Source organism: Pan paniscus, chromosome 9 (assembly GCF_029289425.2).
Source record: "Pan paniscus chromosome 9, NHGRI_mPanPan1-v2.0_pri, whole genome shotgun sequence".
NCBI lineage: Eukaryota > Metazoa > Chordata > Mammalia > Primates > Hominidae > Pan > Pan paniscus.
Genome location: NC_073258.2, coordinates 89,478,333 through 89,495,866, shown reverse-complemented (window position 1 = coordinate 89,495,866; position 17,534 = coordinate 89,478,333). Strand labels below are relative to the sequence as shown.

Here is a 17,534-nt window from a genome sequence, read left to right as displayed (position 1 = left end):
ATCCTTAGAGTTATAAGCATCCACCCAGACACTGTTGCCTTTGCACCCACCACTTACTATCATCACCTTGCCAGGGTTACCTGGGGGCTTAACTAGAAGAAAAGAAAAAACAAAAATAGAATTTTCTCCATGCTCTCTGATTTGTAGGGTGTCATTTTCTTTTCCTCAGACTGGAAAAAAACTTCTGTTGGAGCTTTTTCTGCTTACATCTGGTGCACAGTTCCACGATTTGGCTGCTTTTGAGTCTAAATCTGAAGATATTGGGGAAAAAGGTCCAAGAAACTCATGCATGATTCAGTGATGTTTTGAGTTCTGTTGTTTTTCCCCAATTCACTTATTACTACTCATTTTTCAGAGTTCTCAACTAGCTTCTCCAGCTCTGTCCAGGATTTTTAGCTGTATTCAGTGGGAGAATCAGAGTGTGCTTACTCCATCTTGATTGGACCAAAATTTTTCCCATGTAGTTTTATTAGATGGTAAAAATACACAAGATTGCTTAATGGGGTTGTCTGGCCCACCTAACAGATCCTGCTGTAAATTGGCATTGCTATGTTTAGTTTTGCTTAAACAAGTGCTGTTCTACAAAGGAATGCTTTCTGTCTGGTAAACTGACTTGACAATCTGAGAATGAGACCTGTTATTTGATCACACTCCTTGAGGCACCCTGTCATACCTTTGGCCTCATTCATGTGTTTAACATATATTAATAGAGCCAATTTTATGTCAGGTGCTATGCTAGATACAAGGGCTACATCTGTGAGGAGCACAGAATCCTTGTCTCTAGGGAGCCCACAGTGTCCTGGAAATCAGTGACAGATCACCGCCAATGTTACAAGACAGCAAAACTGAGCCTTAGATCCAGGTTAGAGATAGTTATGTAAACAGGCAATTTTTGTATTGAATGTTTAATATATGATAAAAATCAGTACCAGTATTATAGGAAAACAGAACAGAAACATAATTATGTATTAGTGATTTCTCACTTCTCAATTAATGACACTCTAATCCGTCTACTTACTTAACTGAATACTTGGACTCATCCTTCATTCTTTATTTTTCCTAACACTCCACATCCTATCCATTAGTACATTCTATCCTCTATGCTTTCAAAATATATTCAGAATCCTACCCCGGACTAAGCTACCATAATCTCTCAGCATTCTGTCACAGTATTTCCTGTGTTTCCCCCTTTTCCCACTGTTGTTCTATTTTCCATGCAGCAAAGTAAAAAATTTTTAATGAAAATCAGATTGTAATGTTTCTCTGGTAAGAAAAAAAAAAAAAAAAAAAAAAACCACTCCAAAGCCCTATCTTATCCAACCCCCATCTCTCTTGCCTCATATCCTATTTCTCTTCCCCTTGTTATGTTTCAGCATTTCTTTTATTCCTCAAAGAACATATTAGGCATATTTGCACTTGCTAATGCCTCTGGCAACAAACTTCTCCCAGATCTTTATATTTTGAATATGAAGAAATCATATTATTATTAACAAAACTTGGGTCAGGGACCAGGTAACATAAATCAATTTATTTTATCAAATGCTTTGTTAGTATAAACTTGTTTAAGTATCATCTCAGTCTGCTAGATACTATTTTTAAAACCATTTTTTTCAGGCACAGAAAGGTTAACTAACTTGCTAGTAACAATGAACAGCAAGAAAATGGCAGAACAGTGATTATAACCTTCTGTCTACTTCCAGAATCTGTGCTCTTATATGCTATGCTCTGCTTCTCTTAATAGTTGAGAGGCATTCTCTACACAAAGTGCGATGTCATCTTGCATATTCACCCCCTTCAGCCATGTGTGGAATTATGGAGGGAGTGAAGATAGATGGGGACCTAAACCTGGAGAGATAAGAGGCAAGAAAATTCCCCAATTTACCAATATATTCACCACATCTATAATATTGAGACTAACGTATTAACAAATGTCTCTTATAAATGTGGATACCAACCACATCTGGCCCCAATTTTAAAAAAAAGCTAAGCTTGCCAGCTATTCACAGTAACTTTGATTTTTTTTTTTTTTTTTTTTTTTAGTTTCTTAATCTATAGTGGAAATAGCCTCTAGCTGATTGGGTTTTATGAGATTAAAGCATTTTGTAAAGTCCTGATTTTGTTAGCACACATTTCAATGGAGCTGTCTCAGCTACCTGAAGAAGGTGAAAGGTCAGCTATGTGCTTCCTTCTCTGGTGAAGGAAGAAGGCTGGAAAGTAGGTGAAATGGCACAGGCAGAATTTAAACTTGGATTTCTATGACTTGAAGTCCTGATGCCTCATGAATGCTGAAACAAATCATGATGACTTTCTGTAAAATACATAAGCATCAAAATGACTTAATAAGAAATTACAAAAGTTAAACTTCTATTTGTTCTCTTCTGGTATTTTGTTGGTTTTCCAATTATTATTATTTTTATTATTATCATTTTGAGGGGGAGGAGTTTGCAATCACTTGGGTCTTTGGGTGATTAGGAAAAATAGTCACCAGGCACTTCTACAAGATCCTAATGCTGCTCAAATAGGCCAGTTGTTCCCAGATGCTCAATAATAACAAATGATTTAATGAACTGTGAACAAACATGTACATCCGTCAGCTTTTAAGCTCTTGTTTTTGATCGGCCCCTTCTGTACATACCTGGGCCCAGGTCTTGGGCAGTGCTAGCAGGCATTATCTGAGAGAACAGACACATGGAACTGTGTAGGAAAAATTCAATATCGTTGCCATTTGTTTTCCCTAAGTTTATCTCTTATTTAGAATAATTTTTAAAAAGGTGATACAGGGATTTCTTCTTTCCAATGAATAACAATATAGTGTAACAAGAAAACTAGTCATGACATTACAAGTTTCTGTCTACTTTTGATTTTTACCACCTGAGTGACCACGGAAAATCGACTTTACTTGTCTACAGCTTAGTTTCTTTATATATACAGTGTGGATAGTTTCTGCTGTGCATGTCTATCTTGTAGTGTTTAGGCACATATCAGATACATGCAAAATTATGTTGAAAAGTGCCAAGCAAATGCAAATTGTCAATATTGTCCCCATTCAATGCAATAAACAGTGTTGTAAGCATGCCCTACACACTGTGATTTAATTTACAAATTAAAAAGGCTCAAAATTGCCTTTGCACCAGTTGCTGTCTATTGTGGACCAGGCATAAACCAAAATCAGAAAAAAAAGCTAAATAGTGACTGCCTGAGAGTCTAATGGGCATCCTATCAGGTGAGACCTTTCACTTACTTTTATACTCTAAAGTCTTGACCAGAAATATATAGTGACTAAAGGTTATTATGATTTACATTTTGACACAGTTACTACTTAGGAAGCATCTTGTGCCAGGCTCTGTGTGAGGTACCTATGACTTTTCTATAACATTTAATTCTCATATTATCCTTGTAAAAGAAGGGTCATCATTTAGCAGATGATTAAACTGAATGTTAAGTAATTGAAGTAACCTGTCCAAGCCACAGAGCCAGGAAGACACATAACAGGATTCAAACATAGATCTCCATACCCTGTTCAAAAGAGAGAAAAATAAAAGAATGAGACTCAAACCCACCTTTTATAACAGCCAGAAAAACATGTACTGCTGAACTCTGATAGTGGTTGGGACGCAGAGTTGCAGAACATGGCTTAGGGTCAAGGTAAAGCACGTAAGTGTGGCCTCAGAGATTGTCACTGAATACCCAATCTTCTGGATCGTGTGAGTAACCTCTTCTTTACTTAGCATGTTAAATAGGGAAAGGTAGGTTATAAGACTGACCTGGGAAATGGATGTTTCAAACTCTGCTCCCCTGAAGTATTCCCACAATTCTATAATAAGGTATATAGAGTGTCAGAGAGAGGTCTAGAGAAAATGATCCAGAGTTCAAAGTGCAACTTAATTTTAATATCTGCAATCATGGTGGTCTTCATGAAGGAAGTGTTCTTGGATCCTTTAAAAATGGTTAGCAGCTAATAGCACAATAACAGGATCAAATTCTCACATATCAATTTATATCCTGAGTGTAAATGGGCTAATGTCCCCACTTAAAAGGCATAAAATGGCAAGTTGGATAAAGAAGCAAGACCCAACTGTCTGCTAACTTCAGGAGACCTATCTCACAAGTAACAGCACCCACAGTCTAAAACTAAAGACATGGAGAAAGATCTATCAGGCAAATGGAAAACAAAAAACTGCAGGGGTAGCTTTTCTTATAAACCAACGATAATTTTTAAAAGACAAACAAAAGCATTGTATAATGGTAAAAGTTACAATACAAACAAGAAGACTCAACTATCCTAAATGTATATGTATCCAACATTGGAGCACCCAGATTCATAAAACAGGTTTTTAGAGATCTATGAAGAGATTTAGGAAGCTACACAATAATCCTGGGGAACTTCAACACCTGACTGACAATGTCAGACGTATCATCAGGGCATAAAACTAATGAAGATATTCTGGACTTAAACTCAAGACTTGACCAAGTGGAGCTAATTACACATCTACAGAACAATCCATCCAAAAACAACAGAATATACATTCTTCTCGTCTGCACATGGCACATAATTCTAAGATGAGCACGTGCTCAGGAATAAAGCAAGTCCAAGCAAATTCAAAGAAATTGACATCATACCCAACACACCCTCAGACCACAGCACAATAAAAATTAAAAATAATTACTAAGAAAATCTATCAAAACCGTACAGTTACATGGAAATTAAACAATGTGCTCCTGAATGACTTTGGGATAAAAAAATGAAATTAAAGCAGAAATCAAAAAATTCTTTGAGTGCTCGCTTTGGCAGCACATATACTAAAATTGGAACGATACAGAGAAGATTAGCATGGCCCCTGCGCAAGGATGACACGCAAATTTGTGAAGCGTTCCATATTTTTAAAAGTGGGCAAAGGACATGAACAGACACTTCTCAAAAGAAGACATTTATGCAGCCAAAAAACACATGAAAAAATGCTCATCATCACTGGCCATCAGAGAAATGCAAATCAAAACCACAATGAGATACCATCTCACACCAGTTAGAATGCGATCATTAAAAAGTCAGGAAACAACAGGTGCTGGAGGGGATGTGGAGAAATAGGAACACTTTTACACTGTTGGTGGGACTGTAAACTAGTTCAACCATTGTGGAAGTCAGTGTGGCGATTCCTCAGGGTTCTGGAACTAGAAATACCATTTGACCCAGCCATCCCATTACTGGGTATATACCCAAAGGACTATAAATCATGCTGCTATAAAGACACATGCACACGTATGTTTATTGCAGCACTATTCACAATAGCAAAGACTTGGAACCAACCCAAATGTCCAACAATGATAGACTGGATTAAGAAAATGTGGCACATATACACCATGGAATACTATGCAGCCATAAAAAATGATGAGTTCATGTCCTTTGTAGGGACATGGATGAAGCTGGAAATCATCATTCTCAGTAAACTATAGCAAGAACAAAAAACCAAACACTGCATATTCTCACTCATAGGTGGGAATTGAACAAAGAGATCACATGGACACAGGAAGGGGAATATCACACTCTGGGGACTGTTGTGTGATGGGGGGAGAGGGGAGGGATAGCATCGGGAGATATACCTAATGCTAGATGACGAGTTAGTGGGTGCAGCGCACCAGCATGGCACATGTATACATATGTAACTAACCTGCACAATGTGCACATGTACCCTAAAACTTAAAGTATAATAAAAAAATAAATAAATAAATAAATAAATGAATTCTTTGAAACTAATGAAAACAAAGGCATAACATACCAAAATCTGTGGGACATAGCTAAAGCAGTGTTAGGAGGAAAGTTTATAGCACTAAACGCCTACATCAAAAAGTTGGAATCATCTCAAATTAACAACCTAACATCACACCCAGGAAAGGAAGAAGAACTAGAAAAACAAAAGCCAAACAACATCAAAGCTAGCAGAAGATAAGAAATAATCAAAATCAGAACTGAAATGATTGAAATTGAGATGTGAAAATCCATACAAAACATCAATGAAAACAAAAGTTGGTTTTTTGAAAGATTAAACAATATTGATAGGCTGCTAGCTAGGTTAATAAAGAAAGAAAGAGAAGATCCAAATAAACACAATTAGAAATGACAAAGGGACATTACAACTGACCCCACGGACATACAAAATATCCTCAGAGACTATTGTCGGCATCACTGTGCACACAAACAAGAAAACCTAGGAGAAATAGGTAAATTTCTGAAAACACCCAGCCTCTCAAAATTGAACCAGGAAGAAATAAAAATTCTGAACAGATAAATAACAAATTGTGAAATTGAATCAGAAATAAAAAGCCTACCAGCCAAAAAATGTCCTGGGCCCAATAGAATCAAAGCCAAATTCTACCAGATGTTCAAAGAAGAGCTAGTATCAGTCCTATTAAAATTATTCCAAAAATACAAGAAGAAGGTACTCCTCCCTAACTCATTCTACAAAGCCAGCATCATCCTGATATCAAAGCCTGGCAGAGACACAACAATAAAAGAAAACAACAGGCTCATATCCCTGATGAACATAGATGCAAAAATCCTCAAAAAATACTAGCAAACAGAATTCAGAAGCACATGAAAATGTTAATTAACCACCATCAAGTAGGCCTTATTCCTGGGATTCATGGTTGGTTTAACATATGCAAATCAATAAATGTGATTTACCACATCAACAGAAGTAACAAAAACCAAGTGATCATCTCAATAGATGCAGAAAAAGCCTTCCATAAAATTCAATATCCCTTCATGTTAAAAACTCTGAACAAGTTAGGCAACAAAGGAACATACATCAAAATAATAAGAGCCATCTATGACAAATCCACAGCCAACATCATACTGAACAGGCAAAAGCTGGAAGCATTCCTTCTGAGAATTGGAACAAGACAAGAATATCCACTCTCTTCATTTGTATTCAATGTAGTACTGGAAGTCCTAGCCAGAGCAATCAGGCAAGAGACAGAAATAAAGGGCATCCAAATAGGAAGAGAGGAAGTCAAGCTACTTCTTTTTGCAGACGATATGAATCTATACCAAGAAAACCCCATAGATTGCACCAGAAGGCTTCTAGAACTGATAAACAACTTCGGTAAAGTTTCAGGATACAAAATCAATGTACAAATATCAGTAGCATTTTTATAAACCAATAATGTCCAAGCTCAGAGCAAAATCAAGAACACAATCTCATTTACAATAGCTAAAAATAATAATAAGGAATAACTAGGAATACGGTTTACCAAGGAAGTGAAAAATCTCTGTAAGAATTACAGAACACTGCTGAAAGAAATCAGAGATGACACAAACAAATGGAAAAACATTCTATGCCCATGGTCAGGAAGAATCAATATTGTTAAAATGGCCATATCACTCAAAGTAATTTACAGATACATTGCTATTTCTACCAAACTACCAATTTCATTTTTCACAGAATTAGAAATGTGCATCCTAAAATTTATACAGAATCAAAAAGATCTCAAATCAAGCAAAAAGAACAAAGCCAGAGGCATCACACTACCCAACTTCAAAGTATACTACCAGGCTACAGCAACCCAAACAGCATGGTACTGGTAGAAAACCAAACACATAGGCCAGTGAAACAGAATATAGAACCCAGAAACAAAGCCACACATTTACACTCAACTGATCTTCAACAAAGTCAGTAATAACAAACAGTGGGGAAAGGACTTCCTATCCAATAAATGGTGCTGGGATCACTGGCTAGCTGTATGCAGAAGATTGAAATTGGACTCCTACCATTCACTATATGCAAAAATTAACTCAAGATGGATTAAAGACTTAAATGTAAGAGCTAAAACTATAAAAACCCTAGAAGAAATCCTAAGAAATACCATTCTGAACATTAGCCTTAGCAAAGAATTTATGACTAAATTCCCCGAAGCAATTGCAACAAAAACAAAAATTGACGCATAGAACCTAATTAAGCAAAGGGCTTCTGCACAGCAAGGGAAACTATCAGCAGAGTAAACAGACAACCTACAGAATTGGGGAAAATATTTGTAAACTATGTATCCAACAAATGTCTAATATCCAGAATGTGTAAAGAACTTAACCAAATCAGCAGGCAAAAAACAACCCATTTAAAATGGGCAAATAATATGAACAGACATGAATCCCACTACTGAGTGTATACCCAAGAGAAAAGCACTCATTCTACGAAAAAGACACATCCCCTTATATGTTCATCACAGTGCTGTTCACAATAGCAAATACATGTAATCAACCAAGATGCCCATCAGTGGTGGACTGGTTAAAGACATGGTACATATGCATGCATGGTACCATGCACCATGGTACATATACACCATGAAATACTACACAGCCAAATAAAATCATGTCCTTTGCTGCAACATAGATCAAGCCCAAAACCATTATCCTGAGTGAACTAATGCAGGAATAGAAAACCAAAAACTACATGTTCTCATTTATAAGTGGGCGCTAAACATTGAATACACATGGACATAAATATGGAAATAACAGACACTGGAGATTGCTTGAAGAGGAAGGGTGGTAGGGAGCTATGGTTTGGAAGGCTACCTATCAGGAACTATGGTCACTATCTTGGTGACAGGATCATTTATACACCAATCCTCAGCAACACAATTTACCCATGTAACAAACCTGCACATATACCCCTGAACCTAAATAAAAGTAAGAGGAAGAAAATGGTTAGGACTAGTATTAGTGTAGGATTAGGGAGAAAAAGTAAAATAGAAGGGTAGTCTAGAGAAGACAGTTTGTTAATTTAATTCATTCACCAAATATTTATTGGTGGCCAACTGTGTGCCAGAAATTGTTCTAGGCACTGAGTAGAAAACAAAAAAGAAAATATCCGGGCTGGGTGCGGTGGCTCACGCCTGTAATCCCAGCACTTTGGGAGGCCAAGGGGGGCCAATCACGAGGTCAGGAGATCGAGACCATCCTGGCTAACACGGTGAAACCCCATCTCTACTAAAAATACAAAAAAATTTACCCGGGCATGGTGGCAGTTTCCTGTAGTCCCAGCTACTCGGGAGGCTGAGACAGGAGAACAGTGTGAACCCAGGAGGTGGAGCTTGCAGTGAGCCAAGATCACGCCACTGCACTCCAGCCTGGACCACAGAGTGAGGCTCTGTCTCAAAAAAAAAAAAAAAAATCCCTGTTTTCATAGAGCTTATATTTTAGTGAGTGGTGTTTGAGACAGCCAATAAGCAAGATAATAAGGTAAATTTATAAAATATGTTAGGTGTTGGTAAAGTGAAAATAATGTCACAAAAGAAGATAGGGAGTGTTGGTGGGGGGAGGTAGAGATGCAATTTAGACAGGATATCCAGAGAAGGTCTCACAGAGAGGATTATGCCTGAGTAAAGTCATAAATTGGGAAGGAAACATGCCCTGCAACTTGTGAAGCAAGCTCACCATGCACTGGTTACCAACTTGTGTGACAGAACATACTCATATGCAAGTTATGGGAAATGGGTTTATTACTTACAGATAGGCAGCAAAAAACATCAGAAGCCTAGGACTCATTGTGAGCTGCTCCCCCAAGGCTCAGAAATCCGCCTAGGGTGGATGGAGTCTCAATTGCATGTAACCCACTTGCATAGCAGATAAGGGACCCTGGAAAGCAGCCTGCCCTGGGTGTTATATCCCGGGGTCACATGACTTACCGTGCTAAATCATTGAAGGACATGCTGTTCTGGTGAGACTGAAACAGAGCCTAGGCTCTTCTAGCCAGTCTCTCTCTATCTCAGTAAGTTACATTATCAGACCATCATACAGTTAGTGTTGAGAACTACAAGCAAGAAAGGGAGAAAAACCTGGTCAGTCCAAGGCCATCTGGAGAATTGTCCTGCACAAATCTTGTGGGAAGAGCATTCTAGGCAGAAGACACAGCAATTACAAGGGCTCAGAGGCAGGGGCATGCCTAGCATGTTTGAAGATGTGGGAGAAGGTCAGTGTGTCTAGGGCGGAATAATTTACGAGAAGAGTATTAAGAGATTGAGTCAAAGGAATAAGGGGTGAAATACCATGAGGCACGCTCCTGTATATCTTTGAAGGCCATTGCAAGGACTTTGGCTTTTACTTCTAGTAATGAGAAAAAAGTCACTGGGAAGTTTGATCAGAGGATTGTCATGACTGACTTCTAGTTAAGGCTATTGTGCTAAAAACAGGCTGGAGTGCAGGGAAGACGGGCAAAAGGAGAAAGCAGGAACCAGTTAGAAGACTATTGCTGTAATCTAGACAGGAGAGGATATATACTGAGTCTGGTAGAAGTAGATTAGTGCTAAGTAGTCTAATTCCAGATAAATTTTGAAGATAAATCAAATAAGAGTTGTGAAGGTATGAAGGAAAAAGAGGAGTCAAAAGTGATTCAAAAGTGTTTGACTTGGCAACTAGAATAATGGAATTTCCAGCAGTGTGAGGTAAAATGTGGAAATATGAATCCAGTCTGTGTGGGGAAGGAAATTGTAAGATTTGCCTAGAGTGTAGCCTGGGACCATTGTCTAGTCCTGAGATGGAAGCAGGATTTCCCATCTTATATTATGTCAGAATGCACTATGCCAGTTTCTCTAGGGAGACTCTCTACTGGGGAAATTTAAGGTGTCAGTATTTGGGCCAGCAATCAAGATGGAGATGATAAGCCTCTACAATTTGGGAAGCCATAAAGCAACATACTATCTTTGGAGAGTTGTTGTTGTTTGTTGCTGTTGAAAAAAAAAAAAAAAAAAACACCTTTCTTAAAGAAAACATTTCTTCCAAAATGATAAGCTCTGGCTTTACCTCAGCTCTTTCTTTCACCTATTTTTTTTTTAACCACACTCTTCCTATATGTCTTAACCCTATTCATTCTATAATCACCAGGCCTGGAAATAGATTTCACTTCCTAGACACCTTTGCCATAATCATGGCCTCTTCCACAGGCAGGAACATTTTCTTCTGTCATTGGGATCACTGCATTCCCTCTTAATGAGTTTCCCTGACAGTCCTACTCCTACAGCCCTTTAAACCTTTCTCCACAATGTAGCCAGATTGGTCTTTCTAAAACAGAAATCTGATCATGTCCCTCCCTAGCCTCAACACTTCAATGGATCCCAAAGCTCTTATCATAAAATGCAGTAATCTTTTTTGGTTGTTTGTTTTGTTTGTTTTGAGGCTGACTGACTTTCCCTCTTGTTGCCCAGGCTGGAGTGCAATGGCGCCATCTTGGCTCACTGCAACCTCCCAGGTTAAAGGGATTCTCCTGCCTCAGCCTCCTGAGTAGCTGGGATTAGAGGCACCTGCCACCACACCCAGCTAATTTTGTGTTTTTAGTAGAGACAAGGTTTCACCTTGTTGGCCAGGCTGTTCTTGAACTCTTGACCTCAGGTGATCCACTCGCCTCAGCCTCCTAAAGTGTTGGGATTACAGGCGTGAGCCGCCGCGCCTAGCCAAAAGGCAGCAATCTTAACATGGCTTAAGCATCTCTGCCTTCCTCTACCATTTCAGCTCTCTCTTTTCTCCTACCTCCTACTCTCTGTGCTGGTCATTGATTTCCTTAAAGTCTCCCAAACATAGCATGCTCTATCTTATCTGTTATTCTTCAGAAATGCTTGGACCACTCTTTCTCCCCCTTCATCCGATTGATACTTAGCTTAATGCTCAGCTTCAGAGAGCTTCCGGTTCTGATTCACTATTCAGTCCTGTCTCAGCACTTATCAAAACACATTATAATTGCCTGCTTAGATAGATGCTCATCTGCCCTTAGACTCTAAGTAAATGAGAGCAAGAATCACTTCTATCTTGTTCAGCATGATGTCCCTCACTCGGAGCAAGTTCTGAGCAGTTAGAAATAACAGGCACTAAGTCCATATTTGTCAAATCAATCATCAATAACAAATTTTAGTTCCTTTAGTTCCTTAGTTCCCAAGAACCTTTTATTGGAAGGAATATTTCTCACTCCTTTGGGCCTCTATAGATTTTACCTCCACATGTTTTACAGATTTATTATATTCTACCTTTCACTGTATTTACATAATTTATCTCTGTTATTGGACAAGTTTCTTATGTACAAGCTCCATGTTCAAATCATCTCTTTTTTCTCTAGATGATAAATTACACAGCTTTGTGTATATTCTGACTCTAATAAATGTTTACTGAATTAATTAATGAATTAAAGGAGTTTAAATGTTACATTTTATAACTTTCAAATAGACCAGTTTACAGAGAGCATATGCTTTGAGATTAGAAGTACTGGGTGATAAATCTAAATAGGTAAATTTATATCAGATGGTGGAATATCTAGTATCGCCAGGTAAGAGAACATAGTAGTTTAGAAACTGGAGGTTTGTTGAGGATTTCTGAACCAAAAAGGTATATTATCACAGCGCATACTAATGAAATGAATCTGTCCTTAAGATACATTTTATGGTACAGAAATACAGTTCTATCCTGCATTCATACTTAGAGTTTGGTTTCGGAAGAAAGTGGATCTTGCTACTGTTGGTGATTCAGAACTTTTTTCAGAGTTTTGGAAGAAAAACCTGAATACAGAAGATAACTATCAGGCCCATTATGTTGGTACTGTTTCTCAGTGTTACCCATGGTTCTAACTCTGATAAAATTGCTCCAGTACATTCTCTAATTACAGGTAACCCATTATTCAGTACCCAGGAATGTCGCGAGAGTAGATTTGTATCTCAAAGCTATGCTTAATTTGTTTCCCAACAGGTTCTCTGACTCTGAAAACACATCATGTTCAGGATTCCAAAATGGGATTTGTGATCAACGCCATCTATTCGATGGCCTATGGGCTCCACAACATGCAGATGTCCCTCTGCCCAGGCTATGCAGGACTCTGTGATGCCATGAAGCCAATTGATGGACGGAAACTTTTGGAGTCCCTGATGAAAACCAATTTTACTGGGGTTTCTGGAGATACGATCCTATTCGATGAGAATGGAGACTCTCCAGGAAGGTATTGTTACAATTCTCCTCTGGACAGTAGAGACTGAATAACAGCCAACTCTTGATCCTGAAATGTCTCTTTCTCTCCTTTGTGGTTAATCTAGGTTTCCTGGTAATGTTTCCCCTTCCCTGACATCCCAAATGAGCAAAGATAGAGAGAAGAAGCCCCATTTCCTGTGGCCAGGAAAAAAGCATTTGTGCTGATGTCCAAAATGTGCTTTGCGAATCATCACATTTCAGAGACCTAAACTAAGAGGCAGGAAACTCACATGATCACAGATAAATAAAAACCATCTCTGTGGTTTCTCTGTACATGCTTGTCATGTTATTCCTCGTATTCAGATATTTTCTTGTGTAATAGAACTATTCTGAAATAGGAACAATTTGATTTCTGGTAATCCAGAAATAGGGCTGAGGTTCTGTTCTGTTGTTTGCTGTACCTACAGCAAGTGAATTATAAGTCATATTTTATTTTATTATTCTCCAGCTGGATCACTTTCTTCCTTGTTAAGGACTAAATTGTTTTTTTTCTCTGAAATTTTACCTTTTATTATTTGTAGAGGAACTTGAGGAACATAAACTCATAAGTATAGGTCAGTCCCCAGAGAAATCACTAAGTACCCAGAACTTACCATAATTCACATTTATCTTCTACTCCAAATTCTTAAATGACTCTACATAGTCATTTAAGACTTATAGACACTTTTAATCTATAAGGAATAATGCCATTGAAATGATATTTTGATTGTAGCAGGGCTGAGTCTTCACTCAGCCTTGTATCAAAACAATAGGGTCCTTTGGTCTCTCAGTGCCCTTCTAGCAATAGCTCATACTTAACAACTGTGCTTGGAAAACTGTCTATACACTCTGTTTGTAGGTGACCCTGCCAAAAGATTTCATGAATCCTCAACAATTCACACCACACGTGCCCACACATTCTGTCAGCAACCTTGGTTTATCACACTTCTACATTCTAAGATGAGCTGGAGCTTATCCCAAATGCAGCTGTTACTATTTCACATGCCAGACTTATAAGTGATAGCTAGTTTCAGGTCATACAGCCAAGTGAAAACCCAGGTTTTTTTTTTCTATTCCAGAGACTTGAAGAATATTGCTATAACTAGGCTGTTTGCCAAAATAAGCTGAATTTTCACATGTTGTTTTCTACTTTTTGGCTCTTCCGTATATCCATGAAGGAAAAAAATACAAGCATTTTCTCAGGGCCAAACAAAACTTCACAGTTGTAAATCTTTTAAGGGCAGGCTGACCAATGAGCTCAGTCTTTAGGCTCAGGTCAAGGCCTGGGCTCAGATATCTGCACAGGAATTTATTATTCCCATGTGCATCTCTAGAGTTCTGACATCAGCTTAGGACTTGCTGATAGAATCTGATGACTGTAGCTCCACCAATTCAAGAGTTTTTATATCAGGTACCCAAACCATTCTGCAAACCAGGGAGGGAGGAGATGCCTCAGAAGGTCCAGCTCTATTCCAATGGGAAACCTTGATGGATCTGGCAGAACATCGCTACCTTATTCATAATCATCCAAATATGTTGTAAGGGGTTCTTAATATTTTTTTGGAACAATCATCCCTTCAAGACTCAGACAAAATGTATAGATATTCTTTCAAGAACAACATACTTAAAATTTTGCAAACAACTTCTGGGAATTCAGGATTGCTTCGAGTCTATCCTTGCACTACCAGGTTTGAGTATAACATTAACCCATGAATAAATTATCAGAGTTGGCCTCTAAGGGCATGAAGCAGACTCAGGAAAAGGTGATTTACCACCTTTTGTTTCTCCAAATAATCCAGTTACTTTTACAAAAAAAATTATAACTAGCATATATTGAGTGTGTGTTCTGAGCCAAACACTAAGCCAAGTGTTCTACTTTTTAATCCTATGAGGTAAGTAATGTTACCATTCTTTTTTCCAGCTAAAGAAAACCAAGGCTTACAAAAGTTCAATGACTTGCCCAAAAACACAGTCTAGTAAATGATAGAGTCAAAATTTTAACTCTGTCTCCTGGGCTTCAACTTCTAACATTATACAACAGCCTGACAATTAATCAACCAGGATCAAAATTTTAAAGACACTATATTCTGGGAAAACTTATTTGTAGACATTAGGTTGTTATTTTTGTGGAGCAAAAGCATTCTGCCAAATCAAAGGCATTCCCAGCTGAGTGAGAAAGCAAAGGATCCTGGGGTGATTAAGGAATCCTCTACAATTCCAGAGTTAAAAGTGGAGGATCCTAAACAGAGGAAGCTAAGAGAGATGGCAACTCACTCTGGCACACACTTGCAGACTGTTAGCACGTTTTAATCATGGTTTTTAAATCTCTCATCTGATTAGTCTACTATCAGTACCCAATGCTCTAATGAAAACCATGGTGCCAGGTGTTACAGAACCCAGAATTTTTGAATTTACAAAAGCCTAAACAATCATATAATGCCCCTAACATAATATGTAATAGCACTCCCTAATAAACACATTAATATTTCTGCAGCAAAACATACGAATATTCACATTGTGATAAACAAGACTATAAATAGCCTCATTTAGTTCCAGTCACATTTCAACCCTAGATAAAGTTCAGGTAATGTCATGTTTTGCTGCCAAGTGAGTTACAAAAAAAAAAAATTTCAGAGCTCTAAAGATTTCACAATTACCGATAAGAAATATGGACCTTTACTATTTTACCATTAACAGACTAGATCACCAGTCATCAGTCATCAAACTGTGATCTGCAGACCACATGGAGTCTGCTGCTTGTTTTTATAAGAAAGGTTTTTTGGAACCCAGTCACACTGATTTATTTAGGTGCTATAGCTGCTTGTACACCACAATGGCAGAGGTGAATAGAAACCATCTCAAAGCCTAAAATATTTACCATACATCCCCTCACAGCAAAAGTTTGCTAATCTCGGGTTTAGGGACTCCATTGAGAATTAAAGTTTAAGATGCGTGGCTGCCACCCGGAATTGACCATAATAGGCAGGGGAAACATGGACACCCAATGTTAGACTGAGTACAACTAACTAATTAAAGCAAAAAACTAAAACATTACATTGTGGGGTTTGTAAGTACATGGGTGCAAAGTATTTGAAAACAACGGCAAAAATGAAAAAGAATTTGAAATTGCACACAGCCAAATTTCTTATATTTTACATTAAGCGACTCAATATTAAGTAGAATAAAAATGCATATTGTAATCTCTTGAGCAACCACAAAAATTTTAATACAAAGAGGAGTATTTAAAAGCCAATAGAGAGATAAGAAAGAACAAAAGAGAGAGAAAGAGAATGAGAGAAAGAGAGAGAGAAAGAAAGAAAAGAAAAGAAAAGTCCCAAAACAGGGCAGGAAAGAAAGAACAGAGGAGCACAAACAGATGCGGTAAATAGAAAATACGAGGCTAGAATAGTAGAAATGGCAGATAACGACTTTGTGTGCACGCGGATTCTTGATATATGTCTCTGCTCATAGAAACAGATGTTCTGCTTCAATATCCAGATTTTCCTGGTAAAAAAATCTGTGTCATAGAAAGAAAGAGACATGTCCAAGGTTGCATAGTCAATTAAATAACAGGGCAAGGACATACACAAATCTCAGGCACAATCATCAAGTAAAAATTTACCTTCTTTTTTTTTCTTATATTACATTTGAAATGGTTCAATGTATTAACATACAGTATAAAAGTGTTGCATTATTAGGTGCCATTCACATTTTTGGTCTAACTAACTCTGTGATCTCTCATTACTCTATGATTGTCCAACCCCAAAGGCACAGATCATTGTAATTGCTTTGTTGTATGGACCAGGGCTTGGGAGTATGTATTATGCCAACCCACAAATAATTTAGCACACATTTAAGAATTTTTAACAAAAGCACCTTAGCATCGAAATTATAGATTGAAAGAGCCTTAGGACCCACATAAAAGTAATACTCATCAGTCTTCTCCAAATGATTTTTCACTTTCTCTAACAACAACCCTGTTTCAGCCCCTTGAATAAATCCCTCATTATCATCTGAAGACAATCTTCTCTAATTTTCAGAGTTCTAGCCATTTAGAAATTTCCTTATTTCTGTTCAATTGAAACCTGACTTTCTCTAGTTTACCTTAAATGCTTTAATAGAACTTTTTGTTGTTGTTATTGTAACATATTTTGTTTATTTTGATTTTGAGCAATATATAAAATTTATTTTTAAAATTATTTAGAATATTCTAGGTTTAAATTTTGGCTGGTTAAGGAAGAGCAGACATGAGGAGTTAGAGAGTAAGGGGAAGGAAGGGACAGGTATTAAAGAAGATAAATTACATATACAAACACACTGTGCTGAGAAAAACATTTCAGAAGCAGAGAAATATAGAAACCAAGAGGTGCAATGAAAAAGAAAGGCCAGGGGAGGGCGAGGGAAGGGGAGGGAGAGGGGGAAGGGGTGGGGGAGAGGGAGAGGGAGAGGGAGAAGGAGCAGGAGGAAGAAGGAGGAAGAGGAGGAGGAGGAAGGAGGAGGAGGATTGAGGAAGAAGAGAAGGAGGAGGAGATAAATGGGAGGAAGGGGATGGGAAGGAGAA

The 17,534-nt window shown here is 37.9% G+C and overlaps 1 protein-coding gene and 1 non-coding gene across 5 annotated transcripts in view; both read left to right on the top strand.

Moving 5' to 3' along the window:
- The window catches only part of GRM5 (glutamate metabotropic receptor 5), a 562,738-nt gene that overhangs the window by 447,761 nt on the left and 97,443 nt on the right, over window positions 1-17,534 (top strand). For all 4 annotated transcript variants that reach the window (XM_057299211.2, XM_003832988.5, XM_034933511.3 and 1 more), the window contains exon 5: window positions 12,719-12,965. In XM_057299211.2, the coding sequence (XP_057155194.1) occupies window positions 12,719-12,965 (247 nt within the window). The remainder of the gene's footprint in view (window positions 1-12,718; window positions 12,966-17,534) is intronic.
- Window positions 4,777-4,883, top strand: LOC112441344 (U6 spliceosomal RNA). The gene has a single exon (XR_003029265.1). It is a non-coding gene; the product is annotated as a U6 spliceosomal RNA (small nuclear RNA).